This window comes from Aquarana catesbeiana, linkage group LG13, assembly GCF_042186555.1.
Source record: "Aquarana catesbeiana isolate 2022-GZ linkage group LG13, ASM4218655v1, whole genome shotgun sequence".
Lineage (NCBI taxonomy): Eukaryota > Metazoa > Chordata > Amphibia > Anura > Ranidae > Aquarana > Aquarana catesbeiana.
The window spans coordinates 120752127-120779291 of record NC_133336.1 but is presented as its reverse complement, the minus strand read 5'-3'; the positions used below and the strand labels follow the sequence as shown (position 1 = coordinate 120779291).

Below are 27165 nucleotides of genomic sequence, written 5' to 3'. Positions count from 1 at the left end.
CACTTTGAAAAAACAATACCTACCTACAGGAAAATGAAAAAAAAAATAGCATTTTTGCTCTCACATGATTGGATGACAAAGATTCACTGCATTCACTATGCTCTAGGGAAAGTTCCCTTGCAAAGGGCAACCTCCCTTGCAAAGTGAACAGTATATTTGTCTTTAGTAAATCAACCCCTCTTGCATTGTAAGACAGTTGAGCTTATAAGGCGGAGGCTGGTAGCTTCCACACGTTTCACGCTCAGCTTCCTCGGGAAGACAGAGGTAATTTATAGCATCATATAAACAATAGTAAGTACAAATGCAATATCATATAAAGGGTCATATAAACACTATGTACATGTACACTATGTAATACTTTGTAAAACATGTCATAATGTCTGCTGTTCAAGAGACAACTATGAAACCTTCCAACAAAGCCAACTGACCATAGAAACTTGATAGGCCGACTTTTTTTAAAACAGTTGCTTATTGTCACCCTCTCCTCCTTTCCTTTACTCTCTTGCCCACCAACACCTATAATCAAGCCTTCCACTCCTATTCTCCTGGGCCCTGAAGAGTGACCTGTGCCAAATGGCACCCAATTGTTCTGTTTAATTCCCCCTAGGGCTCTATATCAATCCCATTAAAGTTAATATACCCCAAAAATACAATGAACAGTCATAGCAAGATCACTGACAGGTAAACTGCATAACACTGATTATCCTGTTATGCCCTGTACACACGATAGGATTTTCCGTCAACAAATTTTGGATGTGAGCTTGTTGTCGGAAAGTCCGACCGTGTGTATGCTCCATAGAACATTTGTTGTCGGAATTTCTGCCAACAAATGTTTGAGAGCAGGTTCTCAAATTTGTTATCGGAAATTCCGAGCGTGTGTACACAATTCCGACACACAAAAGTCCACGCATGCTCGGAATCAAGCAGAAGAGCCGCACTGGCTATTGAACTTAATTTTTCTCGGCTCATCGTATGTGTTGTACGTCACCGCGTTTTTGACGTTCGGAATTTCTGACAACATTTGTGTGACCGTGTGTATGCAAGACAAGTTTGAGCCAACATCCTTCGGAAAACAAATCCACGTTTTTTTTGTCAGAAAATCCTATTGTGTGTACAGGGCATAACAATGGCATACGAAAGTGGGTGTGATATATTAAGCAGCAATTAAATATGTTTTCTATGAAGTTGATGTTTTGAAAGCAGAAAACATGTGCATCACAGTTTGTTGTGTATGGGGCTGCATAGTCGCAGACCGGTCAAGGTGCTCATGCTGACCCATGTCCACTGCCAAAAGTGCCTACAATGTGCACGTGAGCATCAGACCAGGACCACAGGGCAATTGCAAAAGGCACCCTAGTTTGAAGAATTACGTTTTCTTGTACAACATGTGGATGGCCGAGTGTGTGTGAGTTGCTGACATAGGGAAGAGATGGTATCGAGATGCAGTATGAGAAGAAGGCAAGTCTGTGGAGGCAGTGTGAAGCTTTGGGCAATGTTCTGCTGGGAAATCGTGGTCCTGCCATTTATGTGGATATTACTTTGACATCTACCACTTACCTAAACATTGTTGCTGACCAAGTACACCCCCTCATGGATTCCTTGATGTTTGTGGCCTCTTTCAGCAGGATGATATGCCCTGGCACACTGCAAAATGGTTCAAGAATGGTTTGAGGAACACAAGTTTGAGGTGTTGCTTTGAAAAAGAAGTCTGATTCATGGAGGCCCCACCTCACAACTTAGAAGACTTAAAGGATCTGCTGCTGTCAGCTTGGTGCCAGATACCACAGCATACCTTCTGAGGTCTAGTGGTGTCCATGCTGCAATGGGTCAGGTCTGTTTTGGCGGCAAAAGGAGTACCTAACTAATATTAGGTGGTTGATCATAATGTTATGGTTGATCAGTGTATGTTCATTGTTTTGTAGTGGAACTGTTTGCATTTCCAGCTTTGTATGTTTTCATTACGTAATGTACTGTCATGTCCTTTAGCTCAATGACTTTTCTATGCACCTTCTTTACTGTGTCATCTTTGCACTGCAGTCGCTTTCACACCATAGACTGGTCGAACAAATACATTGAAAATGTTTGTGTTGTCCGAAAGCCATCTAAGTCTATGGCCAGCTTCTCCCATACCAGGCAGGCTTTATAGATTTATTACGGGGCTTATTTACCATGGCAATGCAAATAGCAAAGTGCAGTAACCCACAATGGCATTTCCCAACATTTACAGCAGTCACTGCAATAAAACAGAACTACCGATTAGGAGCTTCTATGAACAGCAATTTCTTTTAATAAACTGGCCAATGTACTGCATCAATATCTACGTTATTTCAAATGCAAAATAGCCCATCAAATTGCTTTGCAATCTTCCATAAGCATTTATCATGAGCTGCCTCGGCTGCACCGAAGCGGTTAAACGCCCCTGGACGGCAATTACCCCTCCACGCCTGGGTTTCTGCCACAAATACACCTGTCTCCTCCCCTAAGCAAGAGAAACACAGGAACCTTGACTCTGAAAGTCAGGCCCTGCGCAGAGTGATAAGATTCCCTGGGGATCGCTGGCATTATCTCTCTTCAGCACTTGGACAGCTCCCAGCCATTGGCGGCCATGTGGCCGGCTCTTCTAGGAGGGAGGGGAGCCTTGCAGCCCCTGAGAAATCAATTTCCTCGCCTGCTCCCCTATTTGCTTTTCAGAATGCCCTTGTCGGACGCGCACTGAGACATGTGAGCGTGGCTCACTGATAATACAGCCAGTGAACTGTGTCCTGGGAATTGTCCGCCCCTCTTCCTGGAGCTCACAATTTCCTCTCTCCCGCCTCAATCTCTGCTCATCTCTCTCCATTCCATTAGCATTTCTGCCAGATTCTTGCTTAAAGTAAGCGAACAAGACAAATGTTTGCCTGCATTCCTATAAGCAACAGAGCAGATGTAGCCGTCCCTGATTTCCAGGTGACAGTCCCTGAAGTTGAAGGTTTGCCCCTGGAAAAAAAGAAAACAGTCTCTGGAAATGTTTCTAATTTTCAGTAACAGCCCAATCTGTCTTCAAACCACCTTGTCTGTGCGTTACATTCAGCTGACATTGACTGTTCATTCGGGGTTTTTAATGAACATGATTCATTTTAGAACTATGATTCAAATCCACAAATAGTTATTACTGTGCCAAGCAAATGGGTATATAGTGTTCTGGAGTTCTAGGTCTAGATTCATCGCTTCAAGGGCAAAATATGCCTGGAAAATTTTTTAAAATATGGACAATGCTAAATTGTAATTCAAAAATGTATCATACGCAAATAATATTTTTTTTTTCCTTCCAAATTTGATATGGTGTAAATTCAAGTATATATAATCTCATACAAGCTTTAGCCCTCGTTCACAATGGAGCGACTTGTCATGCGATTCACGAGGTCGAATCACATGACAAGTCGCACCCTATTGTCAACAATGGCACTGTTCAAATCGGTGCGACGGCGACTTTGGAATGCCGCATCGATTTGAAAATGTAGTTCCTGCACTACTATTTTGGGTGCGACTTGCATAGGCATCTGTGCATGAAGCCACAGAGATGTCTTCAAAGTCGTACCTGAAGTTGCACTGACATGCGGCTTTGAAATTGTGCGATTTCAGATGAAGTCGCACCATTTCAAAGCTGCATTTAATGTGAACGAGGGGGTTAAAGCTGAACTCTAGGCAGATATAAAAACACACATAAATGCAGCTCTGTAAATAACAACAAATCATTAGATGTACTTTTTAAATGCAAGCAGTGAAAGTATTTGATTTAGACCTGTTATCAGCCTCTGTACAGCAGGGCTTGAGTGTGAGGGCCGGTTCACACTGCTGCAATGCGGGAACCCTGCGAATCCACTGCGGGTTCCCGCATCGCATGTTTCCCGGCGGCAGTTCACACTGCCCTATGCGAACTGCTGGGAGTGTCAGGTAAAAGCTAATGACACCCCCAAATCAGTTTGCAGATCACAGTGCGATCTGCAAACTCGGACAGGAATCAGATCGCATGGGTGTGAACACCCATGCAATCTGATTGTGCTGCGGACAAAAAAAAAGGGTTTCTGTGCGAGTTTGATGCAAATTCCGCCATATGATATTGATGGCTGAAATCGCATCGCACAGAGATCGCATGTGATTTTCACTGCAGTGCAGTGCGAATCACATCCGATCTCTGACATCGCACCAGTGTGAACCGGCCCTGAGAGGTAGAAGCAGCACAGGGTGCCAAAGGGTTCAGGGGCTGACAAGAAGAATGCTCATAGAAGAAGAGAACAGAGTGACAGGTAGATGAACTCATCACTGTCCCTCTCCTTTCACTGTCCCATCACAGGTTGGGGCAGGTGCCGGAGGAGCTGGGCTCAGAGGAAGAGGACGGAATGATGCTGGCCATCAGAAAGACTAGTGGCATTGCAGCAAAAGCTGTTTTTGTATCTTTTAATGGTCTATACATTTTATCTTGTTGTTTTCTTGCTGAAGCTCCGTTTTAACACGTTAAGGCCCGGTTCACACCTATGCGAATTGGACAATTCGCCTGACATTTTTAAATGCAATAATTTGAAGGAGGCTGGTTCACATATGTGCGTTGCATTCGCACTCCACATTGCCCAAAAAAAGTGTGTGTTTTCTGGGCATTGCGGTGCAAATTGCAAGCACGTTATCTTCTATGGGAACGCATCTGATTCGCAGATGCATTCCGTTGTGAACAGGATAAAATCCTGATGTAAACCTGACCTGAACCTGATCAAAAACTGACGTGAAACGCTGAACAACTGATTTTTCTCTTTGCTGGGAAACCTGAGCCTCAATTCGCACCAGACATGTGTGAACCGGGCCTTAAGTAATTTCAACAGTTATTATTTTACAATATTTTTAAATCTGCAATTTTGATCAAATTAATAATAGATGATTCTTTTCAAACACTGGGAGGGAGGGGGGGCGCGGTTAGATTTAATAAAACTGGTGCACACAGAATCTGGTGCAGCTGTGCATAGTAACCAATCAGCTTCCGGGTTTTATTGTCACAGCTTAAAGTGATACTAAAGTCTTGTTTTTTGTGTTAACAAAATAACAAACATGTTATACTTACCTGCTCTGTGCAGTGCTTTTGCACAGAGCAGCCCCGATCCTCCTTTTTATAGGCGTTTACATTGAAGGTATGAACTATTGCTATCTAGGTATCCACACTAAATACTGAACATAAGGTAACAATGCGCACTGTAAATGTTCTCTTTAAAGTAGTGACAAATATAACTGCTTAAGATGCTCTCTGCAACCGTTCTATCAAACACGCGGAAGCTGTGTGTGACACTACAAAGACTTCACAACTCCCGTCACACAAATATCACTTTAATTACATGTGTTTGGTATAGCAGTCATTTGTACCTTTCATGAGCAGATGAAAAGCTTTCGTGGGGAGGGAATCTATGCATCGCAGAGAGCTACAAATATGAACTCTCTTCTGCCAACGCTGAATGCATCTGCTCACACAGTCCCCTTTACTCCCCTTTACTAAATTCTGATTCCCCAACTCCTAATGTGCAACATAACTGGCTTGTCATAGTGGGATAGATTTACTAACGGCAAACAGACTGCTCACTTTGCAAGGGAAGTTGAATTTTGTAAGGGAATTTTCCCCCAGTTTAGTGAATGAGATGGAGTTTGAATAACTACCATCATCCAATCACATGAAAAAATACAGTTTTTTTTTTTTTTTTTTTTTATATTTTTCATTGCACATAATTGGGTTTTATTTTTGTTAAAGCATAACTCCACTTTTGTTGAGAAAAAAAACATTCCCCTCCGAGTGATATATCTACATTACAAGGATTATAACACCCTTTGTTGCAGATTCCTAACCTTTGTTATTCTGAAGAAATCCCTGTGTGTTCCTCTGTGCCTCTGTGCTCAGTGGGTCTAATGGGAGTGGTTTCATATTTATCAGTCAGCTGTGCAGCTGCAGAGCACTAATCAGGAAAGCTGCTGGGCCTGCATCCCTTTAGGTGTGATTTCCTATTGGGAGTATCTCACCAAAAAAAGACATTTTTGTTGCAGGGGATGCCTGAAATCTGACTTGTATCTTAGGCAGATTTCTGACATTCACATGGTTAACAATGCTTGTATCCAAAAAATACTTCTGTGTTGTAGTCAGAGTGTTTTTTTTTTTTAAGTAGTTATGTTACATAGTTCCATAGTAGGAGAGGTGGAAAAAAGACACAAGTCTGTCAAGTCCAACCTATGTGTGTAATTATGTCAGTATTACATTGTATTACATTGTATATTCCTGTATATTGCGGTCATTCAGGTGCTAATCTAAACGTTTTTTGAAACTATCGATGCCCCCCTGCTGAGACCACCGCCTGTGGAAGGCAATTCCACATCCTTGCCGCTCTTACAGTAAAGAACCCTCTACGTATTTTAAGGTTAAACCTCTTTTCTAATTTTTATGAGTGGCCACGTGTCTTGTTAAACTCCCTTACGCGAAAAAGTTTTATCCCTATTGTGGGGTCACCAGTACGGTAAATTGAAATCATATCCCCTCTTTTCCATAACTAATGTCCTCCAGACCACTTATTAGCTTAGTTGCCCTTCTTTGTACTTGCTCCATTTCCAGTACATCCTTCCTGAGGACTGGTGCCCAGAACTGGACAGCATACTCTAGGTGCGGCCGGACCAGAGTCTTGTAGAGTGGGAGAATTATCGTTTTATCTCTGGAGTTGATCCCCTGTGAATATATAAAAACTTTAAATGTATTTTATCTTTAAATGCCACTACTGAATGCACCTGAATTTGACTTGATTTAAGTCTCTAAAAAGAGAAGTATGGGTTTTGTTTTTTAGAATCATACTTACTTAGGTGGTTGCAGCTTCGGTCCGATGCTGTATCTGTCCCCCGCCGGTTCTAACAATGAGAACCGTGCGATTAAACACCGGTGATCAATCAGTTCTCAGGGCTCCATGAGCAGAGAGCTGGTGACTGGTGACTGTCAGTCACTGCTGTCTGCTCTGCCCCCCCTTCTACTCACTGGAGCGCTGGGCTGTGAAGGGGCGGGAGTGGCCGGCTCAGGTTCTCAGTGGCTCATTGAGAGGCTGAGCCGGGTTCCAGTCCAGGCATGTAGTGGGCCTCGACTTCAATCTTGCCCGAGCCTGGCCGACTCTGTACAGCAACATACAGGCTGGGAGAGGGAGGGGCAACACCAGGAGCCAATCAGGTTTCTTTTATGCTTATGTGCTGCCAAGAGATGACCTCATCAGGCTTTTGCTCCTTCACTGTTTAATCATGGGCTGAGAGCAGGAGTTATACTGTATTTAGCTGTTTATCTAGAGTTCAACTCTAGATAACCAGAAAGAAAGATTGGGAGGGCTGCATATGGCAAGAAGATATAAGTCTGACATGCATGCATTTATAACCTATTTGCCTTGCTGGGCTATTATTAGTATTATTATTATTTAGGATTTATATAGCGCCAACATTTTGCGCAGCACTTTACAACATGAGGGCAGACAGTACAGTTACAATATAATACAATTCAATACAGGAGGGATCAGAGGGCCCTGCTCGTTAAAGCTTACAATCTGATGCCGCGTACACACGACCGGACTCTCCATCAGAATAGACTCCGACGGTCTTTCCAACGGAGTTCCGACGGAGTTCCGCTGAAACAGACTTGCCTACACACGATCACACCAAAGTCCATTCGTTTGGAGCGCAATGACGTAAGATGGGACTAGAAAGAGGAGGCTCAATAGCCAGTAGCCAATAGCTGCCCTTGCGTTGTTCTTGGTCCGTCGGACTAGCATACAGACGAACAGTTTTCCCGATAGGAACTGACTCCGTCGGAAAAATTTGAAACATGTTCTATTTCTAGGTTCGTCAGAATTTTCGAAAGAGAAGGTCCGATGAAGCCCACACATGATTGGAATGTCCGACAGAATGGTTCCGTCTTACCTTTTCTGCCAGAAAGTCCGGTCGTGTGTACGCGGCATAAAAGATTTGGATGGGCAGAGGCTATATTTTTTAAACGTTTAGAATGAGAACTTGGTGGTCAAGTTTATTTTCTCTCATTTTTTCTTTCATTTTTCTGTAATCTCTGTAGTTATAATAATGCCCTTGCCAAGCCTTCCCTTGCCGAATAAGGGCAATTTAATGTGTACTTATTATACTATTTAAAAAATAATAAAATACATAAAAGAAGACTAGCAAATCTGCACAAATAACATTATATAAAGTCCAATGAATCCTACTTCCTTCTATATCGCTCTTGGGTTAGACCGCAGTCTGTGTTGATAATGTCTTAAGAATTATTTTATGGATCAACTGTAGCCAACTGTTAAAAGTTGGCACGCTATTGCACTTTGATCATGGGATTCTCCAGAGATCAGCGAGTTAGCTGTCACCAGAACATGTTATGCTCAGACTGTCAAAATAATTCATACCTCTCAACAAGATGACTGTCATCTTCTAAACATGCAAATATGTGGATTAAAAAATGAATATATGAAGGTTATACATTATCCATTATCTGTCTGTCTGTCTAGGTTCCAGTAATGTAATTTTATACATTAGCCATTTTGTGGCCAGGTTTTGTTAACTAAGTGTATATAGGAGGTGCCTATCGTACACTTTATTATTCTAAAGTCACACTGGCACACTCCGGCACTATGGTTTTTATATGAGCAAGGTCATTAGTTTATATATTCACCTCTCAACATAATTTATCCCATTGTAAAAGCAAGGAAAATCTCCCATTCAAGCTGTAACACGTACAGAAGGAACAAGACAAGAAAAGTGTTACTCAAAGTTTATACATATTGCCCATGTCCCTCTGATATACGGCTCCATACCTCCGCCCTAGATCTTCCAGATGTGTCAAATTCCCGGAAAGTAGCAGTCTTTTTTTGGGCATATGCTCTCTTGGCACAGGAGGCTGTGCCTGTGGCGCGGACCCAGGAGCTGGTTCTGTGCTGGCCCAGGGAAGGCAGCAATAGTTTAGTAAGCTCCCCAAGCACAAACACTCTACCATCTGTTCAACAAGGAAAACACACACGTCTCAATTACAGGCAAATGCCAATGCACTGACAGGCAGGCTCAGCCTACAGCTGGGTGCGATGGTAGAATAAGAGTCGATGGGGCTGATTTCTCATCTCTGAAACCATTCATCTGCTGGACTAAATCAACTCCTATTGCCTTTGTGTTCCATCATTTCAAAATATGGCAAAATATTACAATTTACCACTTGAAGACCCGGTCTTTTTCTGACAATTTTTGTTTACAAGTAAAAATCTGTATTTTTTACTAGAAAATTACATAGAACCCCCCAAACATTATATAATTTTTTTTTTTTGCAGAGGCCATAGAGAATAAAATGGAGGGTTTTACTATTTTTTATGTCACAGCGGTTTTTAGAACGCAATTTTTTTTGGGGAAAAGTATACTTTAATGAATTTTAATGCACACAAACACAATATAATACTCAAATTTTTGGTAAAACATAAAAGTGTTACGCTGAGTAAATAAATGCCTCGCTTTAAAATTGTGCAAACTTGTGGAATGGTGAAAAACTACCTCACCATTGGTGACACAATAAAAAGCCTCTATAGGTTACTAGTTTAGGGTTACAGAGGAGGTCTGGTGCTAATATTATTGCTATTGCTTTGACGTTTGCAGCAACACCTCACATGTTTGGTGCGATCGCTATTTACGTTTGCGCGTGGGACCAACGCGTGGGTTCACCTTTGCACGCTTGCATGGGGGAAGGGACGCTTTACATTTATTTTTTTTTATCTATTTTATTGAATTTTTTTATTTATACAATATTTTATTATTATTATTTTTGTATCACTTTTATTGCTCTCACAAGGAAAATAAACATCTCTTGTGACAGCAAAAGGCAGTGACAGGTAGTTTTAATTTTGAAATCAAATTTCGATTTAATTTTAGTTAGTCTTTTGACTAAAATGCCCTTTAAGTTTTAGTCATATTTTAGTCATCTGAGTTGTTTTAGTTTTAGTCATATTCAAGTCGACGAAAATCTCCAGTACATTTTATTCTAACGTGTTTAGCTATATTTTAATGCATTATTTCTTTATAACTGCCAAACATTATATACTCCTAAAGTAAAAATCTAATAACATGTTTATTATTTATGGTATTAAGGTCTGACCATGCACTACAGACACAGATTTAGCCGTTGTGATATAAATTCTTTCTTCTAGTCTTTTGGTTAAAATGTAATTTTAGTTTTAGTCGTATTTTAGTCATCTGAATTGTTTTAGTTTTAGTCATATTTTAGTCGACTAAAATAGTATTAATTTAGTCTACGAAAATATTTTAGTTAACAAAATTAACACTGGTGACGGGTACTCTTTATGGAGAGATCTGGGGTCTGTTAGACCTCAGATGTCTCTTCTGCCCTTACAAACTTCTGATCACACCAAAATCGGTGTGATCAAATACTTTCCAAACTTAAAAATGGTGCTGTTTACAACAGGACCTCCTATACCAGTGATGGCGAACCTTGGCATCCCAGATGTTTTGGAACTACATTTCCCATGATGCTCATGCACTTTGCATTGTAGTTGAGCATCACGGGTAATGTAGTTCCAAAACATCTGGGGCCCCAAGGTTCGCCATTACTGTCCTAGACTATAGAGTTGATCAGAGATGATTCAGTCTCCGGTCACCTCTATTGTAAGCCAGCGCATACACCGTATCAGATGCTGGGCTCCCTGCAAGGATGGGAGAGCCCAGAGATGTAGCGATAGGCGGGGGGACCCTTCCTGCTGTCTGTAAAAGCTATCCAGTGGCTTATCAGCCACTAAGGATGGCTTTTACATAAAAGCTGGCCGCCGGCTTAAAAAAAAAATAATACAGGAATGATGCCTGTAGCTGTTGGCATCATGCTGGTATAACTGCTTAAAATCAAATGACTTACATGTACATGATTTGGCATTAAGTGGCTAATGTGCATTTTCAAGCATATTATTATTACATAGGAACGTCCCCCCATGCCTTAAACACCCACAATCTAAAAACAACCAAATGACAACGTTGCCACCAGGGGCGGACTGACAACTCATGGGGCCCCCGGGCAATAGACTATGGGCCCCTAGGCAATCACAGACTATGGGGCCACACAGTATACACACACACAGTATACAATCACACAATATACACATACACGTACACACAGTATACACAGACATGTTTCTATTGGCTGAGAAGGTACTGGAGAGGTGGGGCAGCTATAATCTCGGGATTTTTAGACCAAAAGGATGTCGGTAAGGGATATTTCAGAGACAGATGTAAAAAAAACTGATTTTTACATACTGTCCCTGGTTTTACTGAGGCTGACAACCCTGATGGGGCCCCCTAGTGGCCCAGGGCCCTCGGGCAGTGCCCGAGTAGCTCAATGGTCAGTCCGCCCCTGGTTGCCACACAGGGCCCCAAGCATCCACTCATGCACACACAGACCAAGAGTGAAACACAGACACGGGGTATAGTTATCTGAGCTCAAAACTTCACCGCTCTAAAGTTCAGAGGTATGCATGCCCAATGGGAGTTAATGCATAACTAAACTGAAGTGCAGTCTGCTGATCCTATCAGAGTTGGAATGTGGAGCTACAGAGATGGCCACCAGGTGTACAAACTGTCAGTGTGTCATGACTGATTGGACTACAGGGCAATGGAGAGTGGTATTGAGGATGGTAGTAAATAGGGCCTTGGGTGCGATTTCTGGTGAAAGTACTCAGCACTGTATATAGGATTGCATCCAAGTTCACACAAAATCATAGATGTCTTTAGGGAGTTCCGGTAGGCTGAAGAGTAAATCACACAGATATTGCACATCAACAGTCAAGCATAGGTGTCTCCATTGGTGGTTATCCGACCTTATGGCAGAAAGTGCATTGACCCTGAGAAAAGCCGAATTGGCTATGAGGCAGGGTATCCTATAGCTTTAAATGCAGTCCCATTCATAATGTCATCAACTAATGGACCATTGGGAATGCTTGGTCAGCAGTACTTTCGCCGCCAGTATGGAGGTACTGGATGATGATGCATACAGAGGCCATACAGCCAATGGAAATATAAGGAAGCTTTGCAGCTTGTAAAGTCCAGACTGTCATACGCCTCTTAGTCCAATGCACTAGGTTAGGATGACAATAAAGTACTGCCCGAAGGCTCTCACCACGTGTGTCCTTTATGCGTTGGCATCACTTTCCATGAGTTCATCCATCTGGGTACTCACATAACCAGTGCTGAGATGGCCTTGCTGGATAGCAGTGAAGGCCTCAACACATGCGTGATACACCATAATCGCCTCGAGCCAGTGTATTAAGCCCACCAGGTCTGTGCGGGCAGCGGATGTGACGCCGCCTAGATGCTGGAACGCATGGTGGAGCGCAGGGCCGAGAGGTGCTTCCTACGGCAACGCGTTTCGCACACGTAACCGTGTGCTTCGTCAGGACGTAGGGCCATTCCGTTCCTACGTCTTTTAAAGGGGCCTCCACTAAATTAAGAATCAATTACGTTGGAACAGTTGATTGTGGCCATCTAGTGGTGACATATCAAATATATAAAAATAGAGAACAGGAGTATCTATACGCAATTCAAATAACATTCATTCAACTGCATTCGTGCACTGGGTTTTAGTGCAAAAAGTAGAATCCTAATTAATTTACATTTAGGGGTTATTTACCCATGTCTCATGATGTCCCATGTCTCATGATGTCTCAGCAGAGACACGTCCTTTGGGGTGTCTCTATTATGGGGACGCCCCATACTATGCGGACTTAAAGATTACTTAGACCCCTTTCACACTGGGGCTGCATTCATTCCAATGGGCAGGGGAGATTTGGGAGCACTGTATATAGCGCTCTCAACCTGCCCCAAAGATGCTGCTTGCAGGACTTTTTTTTCCGTCCCACAAGCGCAACACCCTATTGTGAAAGGGTACATTAGAATGAATGAGAGGCGGTTTTCAAGTGCTTAGCAGAGGCTATTTCCAGAGCTAAAGCGCCTGAAAACCGCCCCAGTATGAAAGGGGTCTTAGGGTTCAAGGAAAATCTTTAGGCTCATCTCATTATTCTAGCCTTTTGGCGATAAAGTACCTAATCTGAATAAACCAGGATTTTTCTTTCCTAAGGAGTAATGTGTCAAAATCTCCTCTACGATTGGTCAAATTCAAAGCAAAGAACCCCTTGACCTTCAGGCCATTTGGTCGACCACCACGGAATTCCACAAAATGAAGTGCAACAGGTGTATCCTCATCTTGCCTAATGCTCTTTACGAGTCCACTGAATCTGATATGAAGTTTGTGCTTAGTTTTGTCCACGTACATCTCTGTACAGGGGCACTCCAAAATATATAGGGCTCTTATTGTGGCACAGTTAATAAACGGTTGGATTTCATAATTCCATGAGCCTTCAGCGTCTGTAAACACATTAGAACGATCCACATACCTGCATCGAGCATGCATACTTCTGAACTTTAGCGTGGTGAAGTTTTGAGCTCAGATAACTATACCCCATGTCTGTATTTCACCCTTGGTCTGCGTGTGTATGAGTGAATGCTTGGGGCCCTGTTGTTTGGTGCTTTGTGTGAAAACGTTGTCATTTGGTTGTTTTTAGATTGTGGAAGGCATGGGGGGACATTCCACATTTTGGATATTCATTTTCCTGAATTGTGAGAAAAAGATTTTTTCTATTAAAGATTTTTTCAGTTATTTGCACACTGTAGTTGGTCCTCCTTGTACAGCTCTTTTCCAGAGTTACCATTTTGGTTCCTTGCCTGTATTGTTTCAATTAGTTCCACTTTAAGCTACCTGCATAGAAAATTAAATTTGATATTTAGGCCTCATGCACGCAGGGAGTAAAAAAAACGCAGCTTCTACAGGCCTTTGGCATTTTTTTTTTTGCCTGTGAACACTCTATGTTAGCCTGTGTCCATGCACACATAGGTATTTACAGACATATTAGAAGTGGAGTGTTTACAGGTGGGAAAAAAAACACCAGTGTGTTCAGGAGAGGAGCTGAAGGGCAGTAAACCCACCCTGAACGCACCTAAATGTGTGTACATTCCTAAATACTAGACATGTTTAGTGCTTGAGTGTTCAATATTTCCAAAGGCCAGAATAAATTAATATGTTGGTCAATGGAACCCATAAACACTCAAACACTTGATGTGCCTAAATGCACCTAAATGCAGGCTTTAGGCACATTTGTGGTCTGCACTTCTCCTGCCAGGAGATAAGGCATTCAGGGGACCTGAGCAAACACTCAGTGTGCCTGAGGCCTTGGGAGAACTAGAGCAATTGCCATGCAATTATTTTATGTTAGCAACCATTTTAGGATGGAAGAGGTTTGTGAATTTTAATCTATAAAATTACTGCACAGGAAGTCAGCTCATGCACTAAATTACTTCTCTGCTATACTATATTTTAAATATATTCTGTTATTATAAAAAGAACATACAGGTTAAAATTAGAGAAGTACAGCCAAAGCTCGTTACAGCTGGCTGTACTTTTCCTGTGGATCACAGGAGTACACTTTGTTCTGCACGCCTGTGACCCATTTTCAGCAGACAGCGGGCTGAAGCCCACTGCCGGTGTTCTGCCGAGAAAGTTCCCCTTGGCGGATAATGCTTGCGCAGTAGGAACAACAAGGGAGCCGCTGAAAAGAGCCGAAGCTGAACACCTGAGTCAGCTGTACACGGCGCCTGCGTGCCAAGACTATAGTAAAAAAAAACACTTTGTAACAGGCCCCTCGCGGGCTCGCTATGCTCGCCACGCTTCGGGCACAGCCTCGCTACGCTCGCCGCGCTTCGGGCACGGCCTCACTGCGCGAGGCATTTTAATATTCTAACTCTATGTCCACTTGGATGGTGGGGCTTTAACATGGACTTAGGTTAGAATGTAGTGCGCAGGCACCATATAGAGCTGACGATCAGTTGTTCTTCTTCGGCAATTTTGGGCAGCTCCATAGTCGTTCGCACTGCGCAAGCGCAGCGCATGTGCAGTACAGGGGGGTCCTTATGCGCCGGGGGAACTTTCTAGGCAAGACACCGGCTAACGTCATAGAGCTGGTCCAGGCTGGGGCGAGATCACGACAATGAAGTCGGGATCTGCCCACATGCCTGGCCGCTCCTGCCCCGTCCACAGCCCAGCGCTCCAGTAAGCATAGGGGGGGGGGTAGACCAGATAGCTGGTGACAGTCACAAGCTCTTTGCTCAGGAAGCCATGAAAAGTATTTCCAGTATTAGAGACAGCGGGGGACAGATGCTGCACCCACCTAGGTAAGTATGATTCAGAAAAAAAAAACAACCCCATACTTCTCTTTTAAACTGTGCAGTAACAACAGCTATTGTACAACTCTCATGTACTCTGTTGGTGAAATTGTTGCACTTTCTGGCCCAGCAAACCTGCTGTGGCAATTATGAGGGGCTCCCACTCTCAATGTAAGATTGTAAATTTAGTTTGTATTATATAAAATGAACTAGGAAGTGCTGGAAAACACAAAGGTGGACAGAAACAACCAAAGCCCTCGGGGTGGTCAAAAACTGGGATGAGCTCAGATTTGGGCTGAACCTGGGTTCGGACTGAAGCCAGGAGGAAGCCATCAATCCCACCCACTGCCACCCATTTAACTACAGCCAGGGCATTCTCCACCCCCCCAGCAGCATGGACCAGGGACCAGGAAGCTTGTGACATCATTGACCCAATATGGCCACATGACCAAATTAGATCTAAGATATTGATTATTGGGTCAACGATGTCACAAGCATCCCTGCCCCTTTGTGTATATGCAGCTGGGGGGCGAGGAATGCCCTGGTTGCACTTGATTGGGCAGCAGTGAGCAGTAGGGATAGCTTCCTTCTGTGTTTGGTTCCAACTCAAGTTCTGACCAAATCTGGGTTCATCCTTAGTCAGAAAATACACCAAAAAAATTTACAAGTCACATAAGAAACAAGTGGCTGACTCCGCTCTTTAGTTAAAATAACATTTTTGGGTAGAATGACCTATTATGGATGTTTCTACAAATCTTAACTGTGCTATCCCACTGACTGCCTGTTACCTAAATCTACCTACTAGCTAGTTCAACAACCCATTAAACTACAAATCCTTACTACCAAACTTCTGCACATTGTAGACCAACAAGCACTTACACTGTATGCTGTAATGTATTGATTAAGTGTTTGCTCTGTCCTCCTTCACCCAGCTTAGCTGTCTTTCTAACCAGCACTCCATCACTTAGCTGGACAACCATATTACCCCATTTACCAGACACTAATGGACTACTTTATTACTGACCATCACATTAATGGATTTTCCCTTCACTGCTAGGTTAGCTTATTTACTATAGTCTGTTCCTCTACAGAACTACAATACAGAAAATAATAAGGTGACATTTATCAAACATAACATGTGTATAAGGAGGAGACAGGTGGATATAAAATAAAAATCGGACTTTGTAATTAGAAATAAACACATTTGCAATACACTAGCAACCAAATCAATTGTACACGTTTACTTGCTTGTGATATATTATGGCGTACATGTAAAAATGTAACTAGTCATTTTTTTTGTGTACATTACAGTAAAAGTAAAGTAGACCTGTCATGGAAGAAATATATAGTTTGTCACTGTTGACTTGTGAAAAGGATTAGTTGAGTGTCTGTTACCATGTCCCTCAGGCGTCAGAACCTTCTCAATCACTGACCTGGAACAAGTATGCAGATTAGGAGAGTCAGAAATCCTAATCTGCATATTTGTTCTGGGTCAGTAACTGAAATTATTGAAGCAAGAAGGTCAACATGACAGCCAGGCAACTAGCATCTACAGAAGAAGAATGGCAGTTTCTATTTTTTTTCTACACCGATCAGCTGTAACATTATGACCACCCACCTAATATTGAGTAGGTCCCTTTTTTGCAGCAAAGACAGCCCTGACTCATTGAGCCAATAAAACACATGCCCAAAAATTTGACAAATAAATTATATCAAGCAAAACAAAGTATACATAACTCATAATCATAAGTGCCTTGGCACCGGGTACTAATTTGTTACCACATCACTGAACTCCGCTACTCAAAATCACATGACCCAGCAGAGCGGTATTTATACACAATTTTTTAAAATCCCAATACTGGTTTAGTAATTACTGTCAACCATATTACTGGATTATATCCTTCATACAGTAGCCTTGCTTTATTTTTTTTCTGTTCACCATCAAATCACTAGATTATAAACATCTAGGTATTAAATTGCTCAATTTTAACCTCTCTATTGCTTTTGTGAATTATTTCCTTCTGATCAACACATTGCTGGATTACAACCTCCATACCGCCAAATTATTGGATTACCAATTTCCATACTATCACATTGCTGGATTACAACCTTCATATTTATCACATTGCTGGATTACAGCTTTCATATTTATTATCACATTGCTGGATTACAACTAGGGATGCACCGATACCATTTTTTTTACAATGAGTACAAGTACCGATACTTTTTTTTTAGTACTCGCCAATACCAATTACCGATACCTACCGCAACTGTTTTGTTTTAACTTCAGCTGTCAGCAATGGTACAAAGCATTGAAAAGTTATTTACAAATTAAATAAATAGATTTTTTTTTAATTTAGCGCTTTTTCAATGTGAAATGTGTAAACATGTGTTAAGATATATGTGTAAAAATATTCACTAACAAAGCAAACAAAAAAAAAGTTTTAATTGTTTACTGTTTATAAAATAGATGTGAACAAAAGAAAATAAGCAGGAAAATAATAATTAAATAGAGGAGAATAGGGAGTTAATTAAGGCTAATTAGAATAAATTAAGGATTAAGGGGTTAAACAGAGGAACATTTGTTCATCCCTTTGATCTGTAGATGAAGAAACAGAATTATACAAAAAGATACAATGTTTCTTTTTATTTTAGTGTTTCAGGGCTGAGCAATGTTGGTAATAAACATTGCCCGCTGCTTTTTTTTTTTTGACAGCTCCAATTACCAGACTTCTTTAACACAGGGGAGACCCACTGACAGCTCAAAGAACCTAGCTTGAAAGTATCGGTTTCACGTATCGGTGCATTTGCACGAGTACCGATACTTGTGCAAATACTCGGTATTGGCACAGATACCAATACTAGTATCGGTGCAACCCTAATTACAACCTTTACATCACCACATTTCTGGACTTCACCTTCCATACTGGCACATTGCTGGATTGCAACCTTCATATTTATCACATTGATGGATTTCAACCTCCATATCATCACATTGCTGGACTACACCTTCCATACTAGCACATTGCTGGATTACAGCCTTCATATTTATCACATTGCTGGATTACAACCTTCATATCACCACATTGGGGTACTACACCTTCCATACTAGCACATTACTGGATTACAACCTTCATATTTATCACATTGCTGAATTACAACCTTCATATCACCACATTGCTGGACTACACCTTCCATACTAGCACATTGCTGCATTACAGCCTTCATATTTATCACATTGTTGGATTACAACCTCCATATCACCACATTGCTTGACTATACCTTCCATACTAGCACATTGCTGGATTACAGCCTTCATATTTATCACAATGTTGAATTACAACCTCTATATTATGGCATTGCTAGATTACATCCACACTATCATATTACTGGATTACAAACTCTATACTATCGGTTTTTCTGGATTACAGCCTCCACAATACTACATTTCTGCATTACAACTCCCATAATATCACATTGCTGGATTATTTTCTTTCTACCACTCTGCTGGTTTACAACCTCTACACACATTGCTGGATTATATCCTTCCATCACTACAATGCTGTTTACAAATCTGCTCACCATTATACTTCACTATCACTATTGCTGAGTGGGTGATCATAATCACTCTAAGCATCACTTTGCTGTGTTGGATATTACAGCTCATATGACATAACTGCACTTTTAATTACCTTCCAGAAAACCTGACTGCCATGTTGCCATTCATGCACGCATCTTCCCAAAGTGCTGTACTGCTCTTCACAACACCTAATTGAAGAATGTTTTTATTTCTCTACAGAACAATACCCCGGAGCACTCCATAGTGTGTCAACGCAATAGAGTTAATGGAAAAACACCAAGCAGCAATTATGTACAATGATAATTCAAGCAGGCAGAAAGAGTTGACATGTTTTCCAAATATTTGACTGAATTCTCATTGTTCCTGCAGTTAGAGACAGATGTCCTGCCCCTTCTGGAAGAACTTCGATTCAGGGAAATCAGGTGAGATGGCTCCCATTTCTTCATCATAACTTTATTAAAATGCACTGCAGGTATTGCTCTATCACACTTTATTTAATGGGAGGTGAGCAGACACGCTGACGGTGTCAGATCCCATGGCACACATCTGGACCTGGATTAGCGGCTAATGGGACTCCGGAGACAACAGGGACACTTGACTGCCCTCTCCCAGGTCACAGCAGGCAAAGAGCACAAAACCACTGAGAGAAGGTAAATGTTATATAATCGCAGGTACTGCCAACAGCCTCAGCACTTGTCTGCTAAGTACACTAAGGGGTAGTCACAGAAACACAACAATGATACACAAAGGGCAGGACAATAAGGGTGTCACACATATACTAAGGTGCTGATCGTATGTAATCAACAAACTAACTATTAAGTACATTTAGTAGACGCACACATATTTTTTATAACGACTGTTGAATAGAGGATTTCTAAGGTTGACTAAAACCAGATTCCCTGTAGTGAACTGTCAATGTAACTACACATTTTTCTTGGCTTCTTCAGAAACAATCTCAGCTTTTATTTGATAGTAAACTAGTATCCAGAATCATTTATTCTATGTGTGCCAATTTATATGAACTGATGGGTGCTGGATCAGCAATTAAACCACACCTGGATGGGGTCTTGATGTTGGGTATGAGACAGGTAAGAGTGGTACCCCCCCATCCCACTGTGACTAAATGAGGGTACCTGTGATACAGTGGTCCTCCTTGTTTAGGGTGGAGAACCTCGTCAATGAGGCTGAAAGCATACAATGCAAATATTGACCAACTTTGGCATACTACATGTGAAGAACCACTACCCATAATCAGTGTGTAGGTGTCTGTCAACATCGTACTATGTGTAAACTTGGTATAAAGTAAATGGGTCTCTAAGAATGCTGTCTAGAAAAGAGAGGACATTCACAACAGGGAAGTTGGGATGTAGACCAGCCTTTTTCAACCTTTTTTTAACATAGAGGAACCCTGAAATATCTTTTTGTCTTTTGTGTCAGTGGTTACTCATCTGAGAAGCAGAAATCTCTCATTGTACAGGGAAACTCTAGCAACCTCTGGAGGAACCCCAGGGTTCCATGGAACCCTGGTTGAGAAACCCTGATGTAGAGCCTCTCTCCATTGGTAGGTTTTTACACCCAAAAATGTGGTCAATTACATATATGGCATTTCGGGGAACCCAAAACTTATTTCTGTGACCTCAATGGAGAACAAACATTCAGGTTATCAGTGTAAGGACTGTTGAATGATGGTGCTATCATTCACATAGTAGCTCCTGGTACATTGATAGGTTGCACCCACAAATATAATGTTTACACTACAGTTGTATACTTCAGCGTGATTGATTATCTTTAATAACTTTTTTGTGTTACTTACACTACTACAATTCTCTAGTAACATTCTAATATTTCAAGCTCATGACATTCTCTTTTACAGGATATGTTCCATGTATTAGATGAACACAGGAACTACCTAAATATGTACTATAAAGAAGCTGTTTGTGTTTCTATTAAATAATGCAAAGACTAAGGTCTGGATTCTATAGGAAATGTAGTATTGTATACTAGAATATTTACCTATTTGGGCTTGTTGATTGGTGTAGCGTTTATAAAGCCAAGCACAATTGCAACAGCAACCAATGGCAATTATTATTGTGCTGGCCTGAATAATTAGCTTCTAAGGTCAATGTGCTTTTCTCCTTGTACTTTATATTGAAGAAGCCTAAAAATATACCAGTGATACAGGCTCTATAGGTGCATGTTACGTTATATGTTTCCTATGGGGCACAGTAAACATTTTGATGTACAAAATTTTGGAGCAAAGAAGCTGAATTAAATATAGAGCCATTTTCTACAGCGACTAGATTCCTTTCTTTGATTCAAAAGCTGAACTCCAGGAATTGTTTATTTTTGAAACTAACATTGGTCTAGCTTGGTTACATCTAATTCATCATAGCTTACATCCGGAGGGCAGCTGAGGATACAGATGCTGTAGTAGCCTGTGATATACAGTTAGTGCTGGTCTCTTCCAGGTGTTTCTCATGTGACTTTCCATTTTTATACTGAATACAGGAAGTCACTTGCTCAGTACCTCCACCATTCAGAGAACATCTTGTATTTTTTCAATGAATACAAAGTGTTCTCTGATTGGATGTGGCAAAGATCATGACATCATCCACTCCGTCTCTCTGCCTCATACAGTCAGAGATCACCTTGAATTCACTGAAATGAATGGCGGAGGTGCTGAGTGAATGATTGCCTGTGTTCAGTATACAGAAGGAAAGGGGCTTGAGCATTACCCAGCAGAGACCAGCACTGATGGTATGTTACACAGGCAACTACAGTGAATTTTTGCATCCCCAGCAGCCCTCTAGATGTGAGATATGAAGAATTAGATGACACCAAGCTTGACTAATGCATGTTTAAAAAAAGATAATTTCTGGAGTTCAGCTTTAAAAGATAAAACTTGACAAGGCTGACATTTCCACCTTTTGTCCTCTTTTCACGAGGCAGCTCCCATGTAACCAGTTTAAAACAGGATTAGTGGCTTTTTTAGAGTGAGGAACAGATGAGCGACACTCACCTGAGACAAGCCAAGGTAGATGGACACAGTCTCCGAAATGTACAAAAATTTTCCTTCTTGATTTAGTGCAAATACAAAGCCGTCCAGAGACTGCAGGGAAAAGAACAAGAGACAGTCACAAACAGAGAGGCAGGGAGGAGAACAGGAGACAGCCAAGTTCAAACAACGAGACTATAGAAATAACAGAGGAACTGTGAACACAGAAACGCTAAGAGCAAGGAACTACAACAAGGAAATAAGACAGGGACACAGAAAGGGGAAGGCAGGCAATGGGAAAAGCAGAAACACATACAGAGACAGTTCACATTTCATTCTTGTATTGGTAAAATGTGGCATTATAGACAGTTCTCAACACAGTGGAGGGAGCACAATCTGCACACCGATATACATAGGGGGACATGACCATAGCTGCTTATCCTTCACACCATGAACGGCTCTGGACTTCAAAAAAAGTAACTCATAAAATGATGGTCATTGGTTATTACATTATAGTAATTTGGGAATAATGTGCACAACACATACAAAAATATTCAATTTTTGATTTCCATGAAAGCAAATTCACTTGTCTTAAAGCCCAACTCTGGGCGAAAAAAGTTTTCCTTTGCAGTGGGGCTGTGCCCTCAATGACTGGATTAACTGCCCGTTTTTGTTCAGGGTAGAGGAGAAAGGAGATTTACTGACCTAATCCTCCGATCCTCCCAGCACAAGACTGGTCCGGCACCCCACACTCCAGTGGTCTTGAATTGTGGACTGTTCCCGATGTCATCAAGCCCAGAGCAGGCTCCATATAGACCAGGAACAGTAAACTGCTGGATCGTGGGGGAGCACTGCTTTCCTGTAGAAGGAAGGATCGGGTCGGGTGAGTAGCTTTCTCCTCACCCCTAGACAAAATGAGGAGTTGATCTGTGCAGTGTGAGACGCACCACTGCATGGGAAAACTTTTTTTTGCGGAGCTGGGCTTCAAAGTAGAGTAGTATAAGAGAGATACAGTAGCTGCCATTGCAGAACCCCTACTAAACATGCTTGCTATATGGCTTTTTTATTACCCTCAGGCTTTTTTTTTTTAGAAAGTTAGGTTGGACTAGTGTGGTTAAGGTTAAGGATTACTATACTACATCTGTAACGGTGCTGGGGATGCTCAAATTGTCAGTGGCAGTCAGTTCCACATACAGTCTGAGCTGTAATCTCCCTGATTGTGCTGCAGGGACTTCCTGCCTCTTACAGTAAGTATAGAGTGCCTTGAAAAACTATTCATACCCCTTGAAATTTTCCACATTTTGTCATGTTACAACCAAAAATGTAAATGTATTTTATTTGGATTTTATGTTTTATAGACCAACACAAAGTGCCACATAATTGTGAAGGGGAAGGAACATGATAAATGGTTTTCCAAATTTTTTTACAAATAAATATCTGAAAAGTGTGGTGTACATTTGTACTCAGCCCCCTTTACTCTGATACCCCTAACTAAAATCTAGTGGAACCAATTGCCTTCAGAAGTCACCTAATTAGTAAATAGAGTCCACCGGTGTGAAATTTAATCTCAGTATAAAAACAGCTGTTCTGTGAAGCCCTCAGAGGCTTGTTAGAGAACCTTAGTGAACAAACAGCACCATGAAGGCCAAGGAACACACCGGACAGGTCAAGGATAAAGTTGTGAAAAGTTTAAAGCCAGGTTAGGTTATAAAAAAAAATCCCAAGCTTTGAACATCTCAGGGAGCACTGTTCAATCCATCATCCAAAAATTGGAAGAGTATGGCACAAATGCAAACCTACCAAGACATGGCCGTTCAACTAAACTGACAGGCCGGGCAAGGAGAACATTAATCAGAGAAGCAGCCAAGAGGCCCATGGTAACTCTGGAGGAGCTGCAGAGATCCACAGCTTAGGTGGGAGAATCTGTCCACAGGACAACTATTAGTCGTGTAAGAAGGTGCTCTGGTCAGATGAGACCAAAATTTAACTTTTTGGCCTAAAAGCAAAACACTATGTGTGGCGGAAAACTAACACTGCACATCACCCTGAACACACCATCCCCACCGTGAAACATGGTGGTGGCAGCATCATGTTGTGGGGATTCTTTTTTTCAGCATGGACAGGGAAGTTGGTCAGAGTTGATGGGAAGATGGATGGAGCCAAATACAGGGCAATCTTAGAAGAAAACCTGTTAGAGTCTGCAAAAGACTTGAGACTGGGGCGGAGGTTCACCTTCCAGCAGGGCAACGACCCTAAACATACAGCCAAAGCTACAGTGGAATGGTTTAGATCAAGGCATATTCATGTGTTAGGATGGCCCAGTCAAAGCCCAGACCTAAATCCAATTGTGAATCTGTGGCAAGACTTGAAAATTGCTGTTCACAGACGCTCTCCATCCAATCTGACAGAGCTTGAGCTATTTTGCGAAGAAAAACGGGCTAAAATGTCACTCCCTAGACATGCGAAGCTGGTAGAGACATCCCCAAAAAGACTTGCAGCTGTAATTGCAGCGAAAGGTGGTTCTACAAAGTATTGACTCGGGGGTGGGGGTGGGGGTGGGGGGTGAATACAAATGCACGCCACACTTTTCACATATTTATTTGTAAAACATTTTGAAAAACATTTATCATTTTCCTTTCACTTCACAATCATGCGCCACTTTCTGTTGGTTTATCACATAAAATCACAAAAAATTACATTTACGTTTTTTGGTTGTAACATGACAAAATGTGGAAAAATTCAAGGGGCATGAATACATTTTCAAGGCACTGTAGCAGGTCACTTAACTTACCATACCTTGTTCTTGCTCTGTGTGGAGGTGGCCATCTTGGTAGAAGCAGGGCTTTGCTTCCTCATGTAAGAGTCTCCAGATAGGAAAACAGTAGTGATGTCAGAGGCAGCAGTGGCTTAGATCTCACACTGCAGATATACACTTATGAGGCTGTAGACACAAGAGTGCCTAGGCACAATCACATAACAGGAAATAGAATGCTTCTTTCCAGGAGAAGTTCAAGTCAAAGGTACATTTTCAGAGTACTGTTTAGGCACAAGTAACACTTCCAAATGTTCCCTATAACATAAAATCTTCACTCTTTTAGTTCTTGTCCACTTTAATAATCATGGTCCCTCCATGTAGGTTTATTAGATGGCTTGAAGACAGCCTACTTCTCATGTGCCTGGAAAGCATTGTGATCTAGTGATTAGAAGCAACCTTTTTGCACTACATGCTGTATGGCTTCCATATAACTGCTCATTGCAGATTTTTAATGATAATTATGTTGCACCCCAAAGATCATTCTAGAGACAATGAAAAACTGGATTATAAAACTACTAAAACAAACAATTAGCAATATACAGTATATATTTCAAATCAATGCATGCTTCTACCTCTCAAGCTTGATGGGGGTATCAAACACTTGTCCTTATAAAAGGACTGCTACCGTACCTATACAGGTTATCAACAAGAATTCTTAAAAAGGTTCTATGGCGATCAGCTTGCTTATAGGTTATCGTTAAGTGCTACATTCTGAATACTGACGTAAGAAATAAAAGGCACCTTTGGAAACATATATTCTTGTGTTCGGTGTTTTTTATTTTGCTAATTATCATAAACCGCTTAATCCAGGATCCAAACAGCAAGACAGACAGAGAGTCAGGACAACGCAGTGTTGAAGTGATGAAAAAGAGGATGCATGTGCCCCCTAGTGGCTGCTTTGAAGCTTCTCTGATGTCTTGTAGCACCTGTTACAGGTATAAAAAGGTGCATGCCTATTTATGTCTTGGAGGTTAATATAAGCACGCATTATAAGCCAGCTAATAATTGATTTACAAAGCCTTATACTGAAAAGTGCAGCATGGGAAACTTGTTTTGGAAGATGAACAGGGAAAATATCAAAACCATAAACCCTAAAGTACACCAGAAAAGGGAAAGATCAACCAGGAAGAGAAATTTAGATACAACAAAAAAAAAGAAGCTCAATGGCAAGAAGAGACTAACCGATATAATTAGAAAATAAGCATAAAAGGAAATAGTAAAGGCGGAAGAAAAAACAATGTGCAGACAGAGGCGGGCAAAGCAGATCAGAACTTGGAAAGAAAGAGACCAGAGATACCACATGATCTCTTCAGAACTAAAAGCTTGCAGAGGGTTCCCTGCCAGATTGAAATAAGAGGTAGAAAGAGAATTGGCAAGGGATAGGCAGAAATGGAGGGAGGGAATGGAGGAATAAGGCAGAGAGAGGGAGGGAGGACAGGCCTCTCTCCTCAGGTTATGAATGAATGAGCACTGTTGTTTTTTCATCTCAGCGTGCAAGGATTTAATTAAGTGATAACAGTCACCTTGGGTGGCTGTACTGACCAGTAATGTGTAGGTAAGCAGCAGACAGGGGGAGCAGCTGCCTTAATCTATCTGCGGACTGGAAGAAGGGGCAGCATGGGGGGCAGGAAGCTGTTTGCCAATTTTTTTTTTCACTCATGATAAAAATCAGCACTGTGAAAAAAATAAAATAATATAGAAAAAAAAAAAACAATGAGTGCAAAGAGTGCAGAAACAGTGCGGCTACAATGAAGGTAGCATGTTGTCACCGCCCGCCATGTATGGCTGTGTTTCTGCGCAGTCAAGCTGCAGGGTTTTATTCTGGTATGATAACAGCAAAAGACTTCTATCATCATCTTCAATGCTGCCATCCTGGGCCCCATGGTTTTCTAGTGAGAAATACAATCACAGTTATGGCTTAAAGGAACTGCATCCCTAATATAAACAAATTAGTGTATGCAATGCAGCTACTCTTAGTATATAGAAATGATCAGATAAAAGTACTCATACCAAAACAGAAATGACATATGTGTCTATTCTACAGCCACAAATTCTTTCATGGCCGGTTATCCTCGTATGAAACCTGTACTAAAGGAAAACGCAGGCTGTCCTCACTGAACTGTTCTTTAAAAAAATTCTAGTTGCCTGGCTGTTTCTATACCTGATTGAAAATTATAGAGACTGTATCGGTAACTTAAAAAAATGCAAGGAAAAGCACAGAAATATCAAGAATTTTAAATGCTTGCTTGCAGCATTTTTATTTTAATGCAATATGCCAGAAAATGTAAATTTAGTAAATCTAGTTATAAGCTACTGTTGCAAAGTGAAATCAGAACACGACATCTGCAAACTTGTGCAAAATCACTTGCAGGATGCCTTGGCTGTGGCCATTCAACATTTTTTTAAACCATACATGGTGGTACAGCAGTGCCTACACCACCACCACTTGCACTGCAGCTGCTGTCCAATTTTAGAAAATATAGATAACAAGTG

General features: G+C 41.4%; 1 protein-coding gene across 10 annotated transcripts in view; it reads right to left on the bottom strand.

The window, feature by feature from the left end:
• The window catches only part of NPAS3 (neuronal PAS domain protein 3), a 678331-nt gene that overhangs the window by 132424 nt on the left and 518742 nt on the right, over positions 1-27165 (bottom strand). For 8 of the 10 annotated variants that reach the window (XM_073610105.1, XM_073610104.1, XM_073610106.1 and 5 more), the window contains one exon: positions 21882-21971. The exons of the other annotated variants lie outside the window; for them this stretch is intronic. In XM_073610105.1, the coding sequence (XP_073466206.1) occupies positions 21882-21971 (90 nt within the window). The remainder of the gene's footprint in view (positions 1-21881; positions 21972-27165) is intronic. 10 annotated transcript variants of the gene reach the window in all.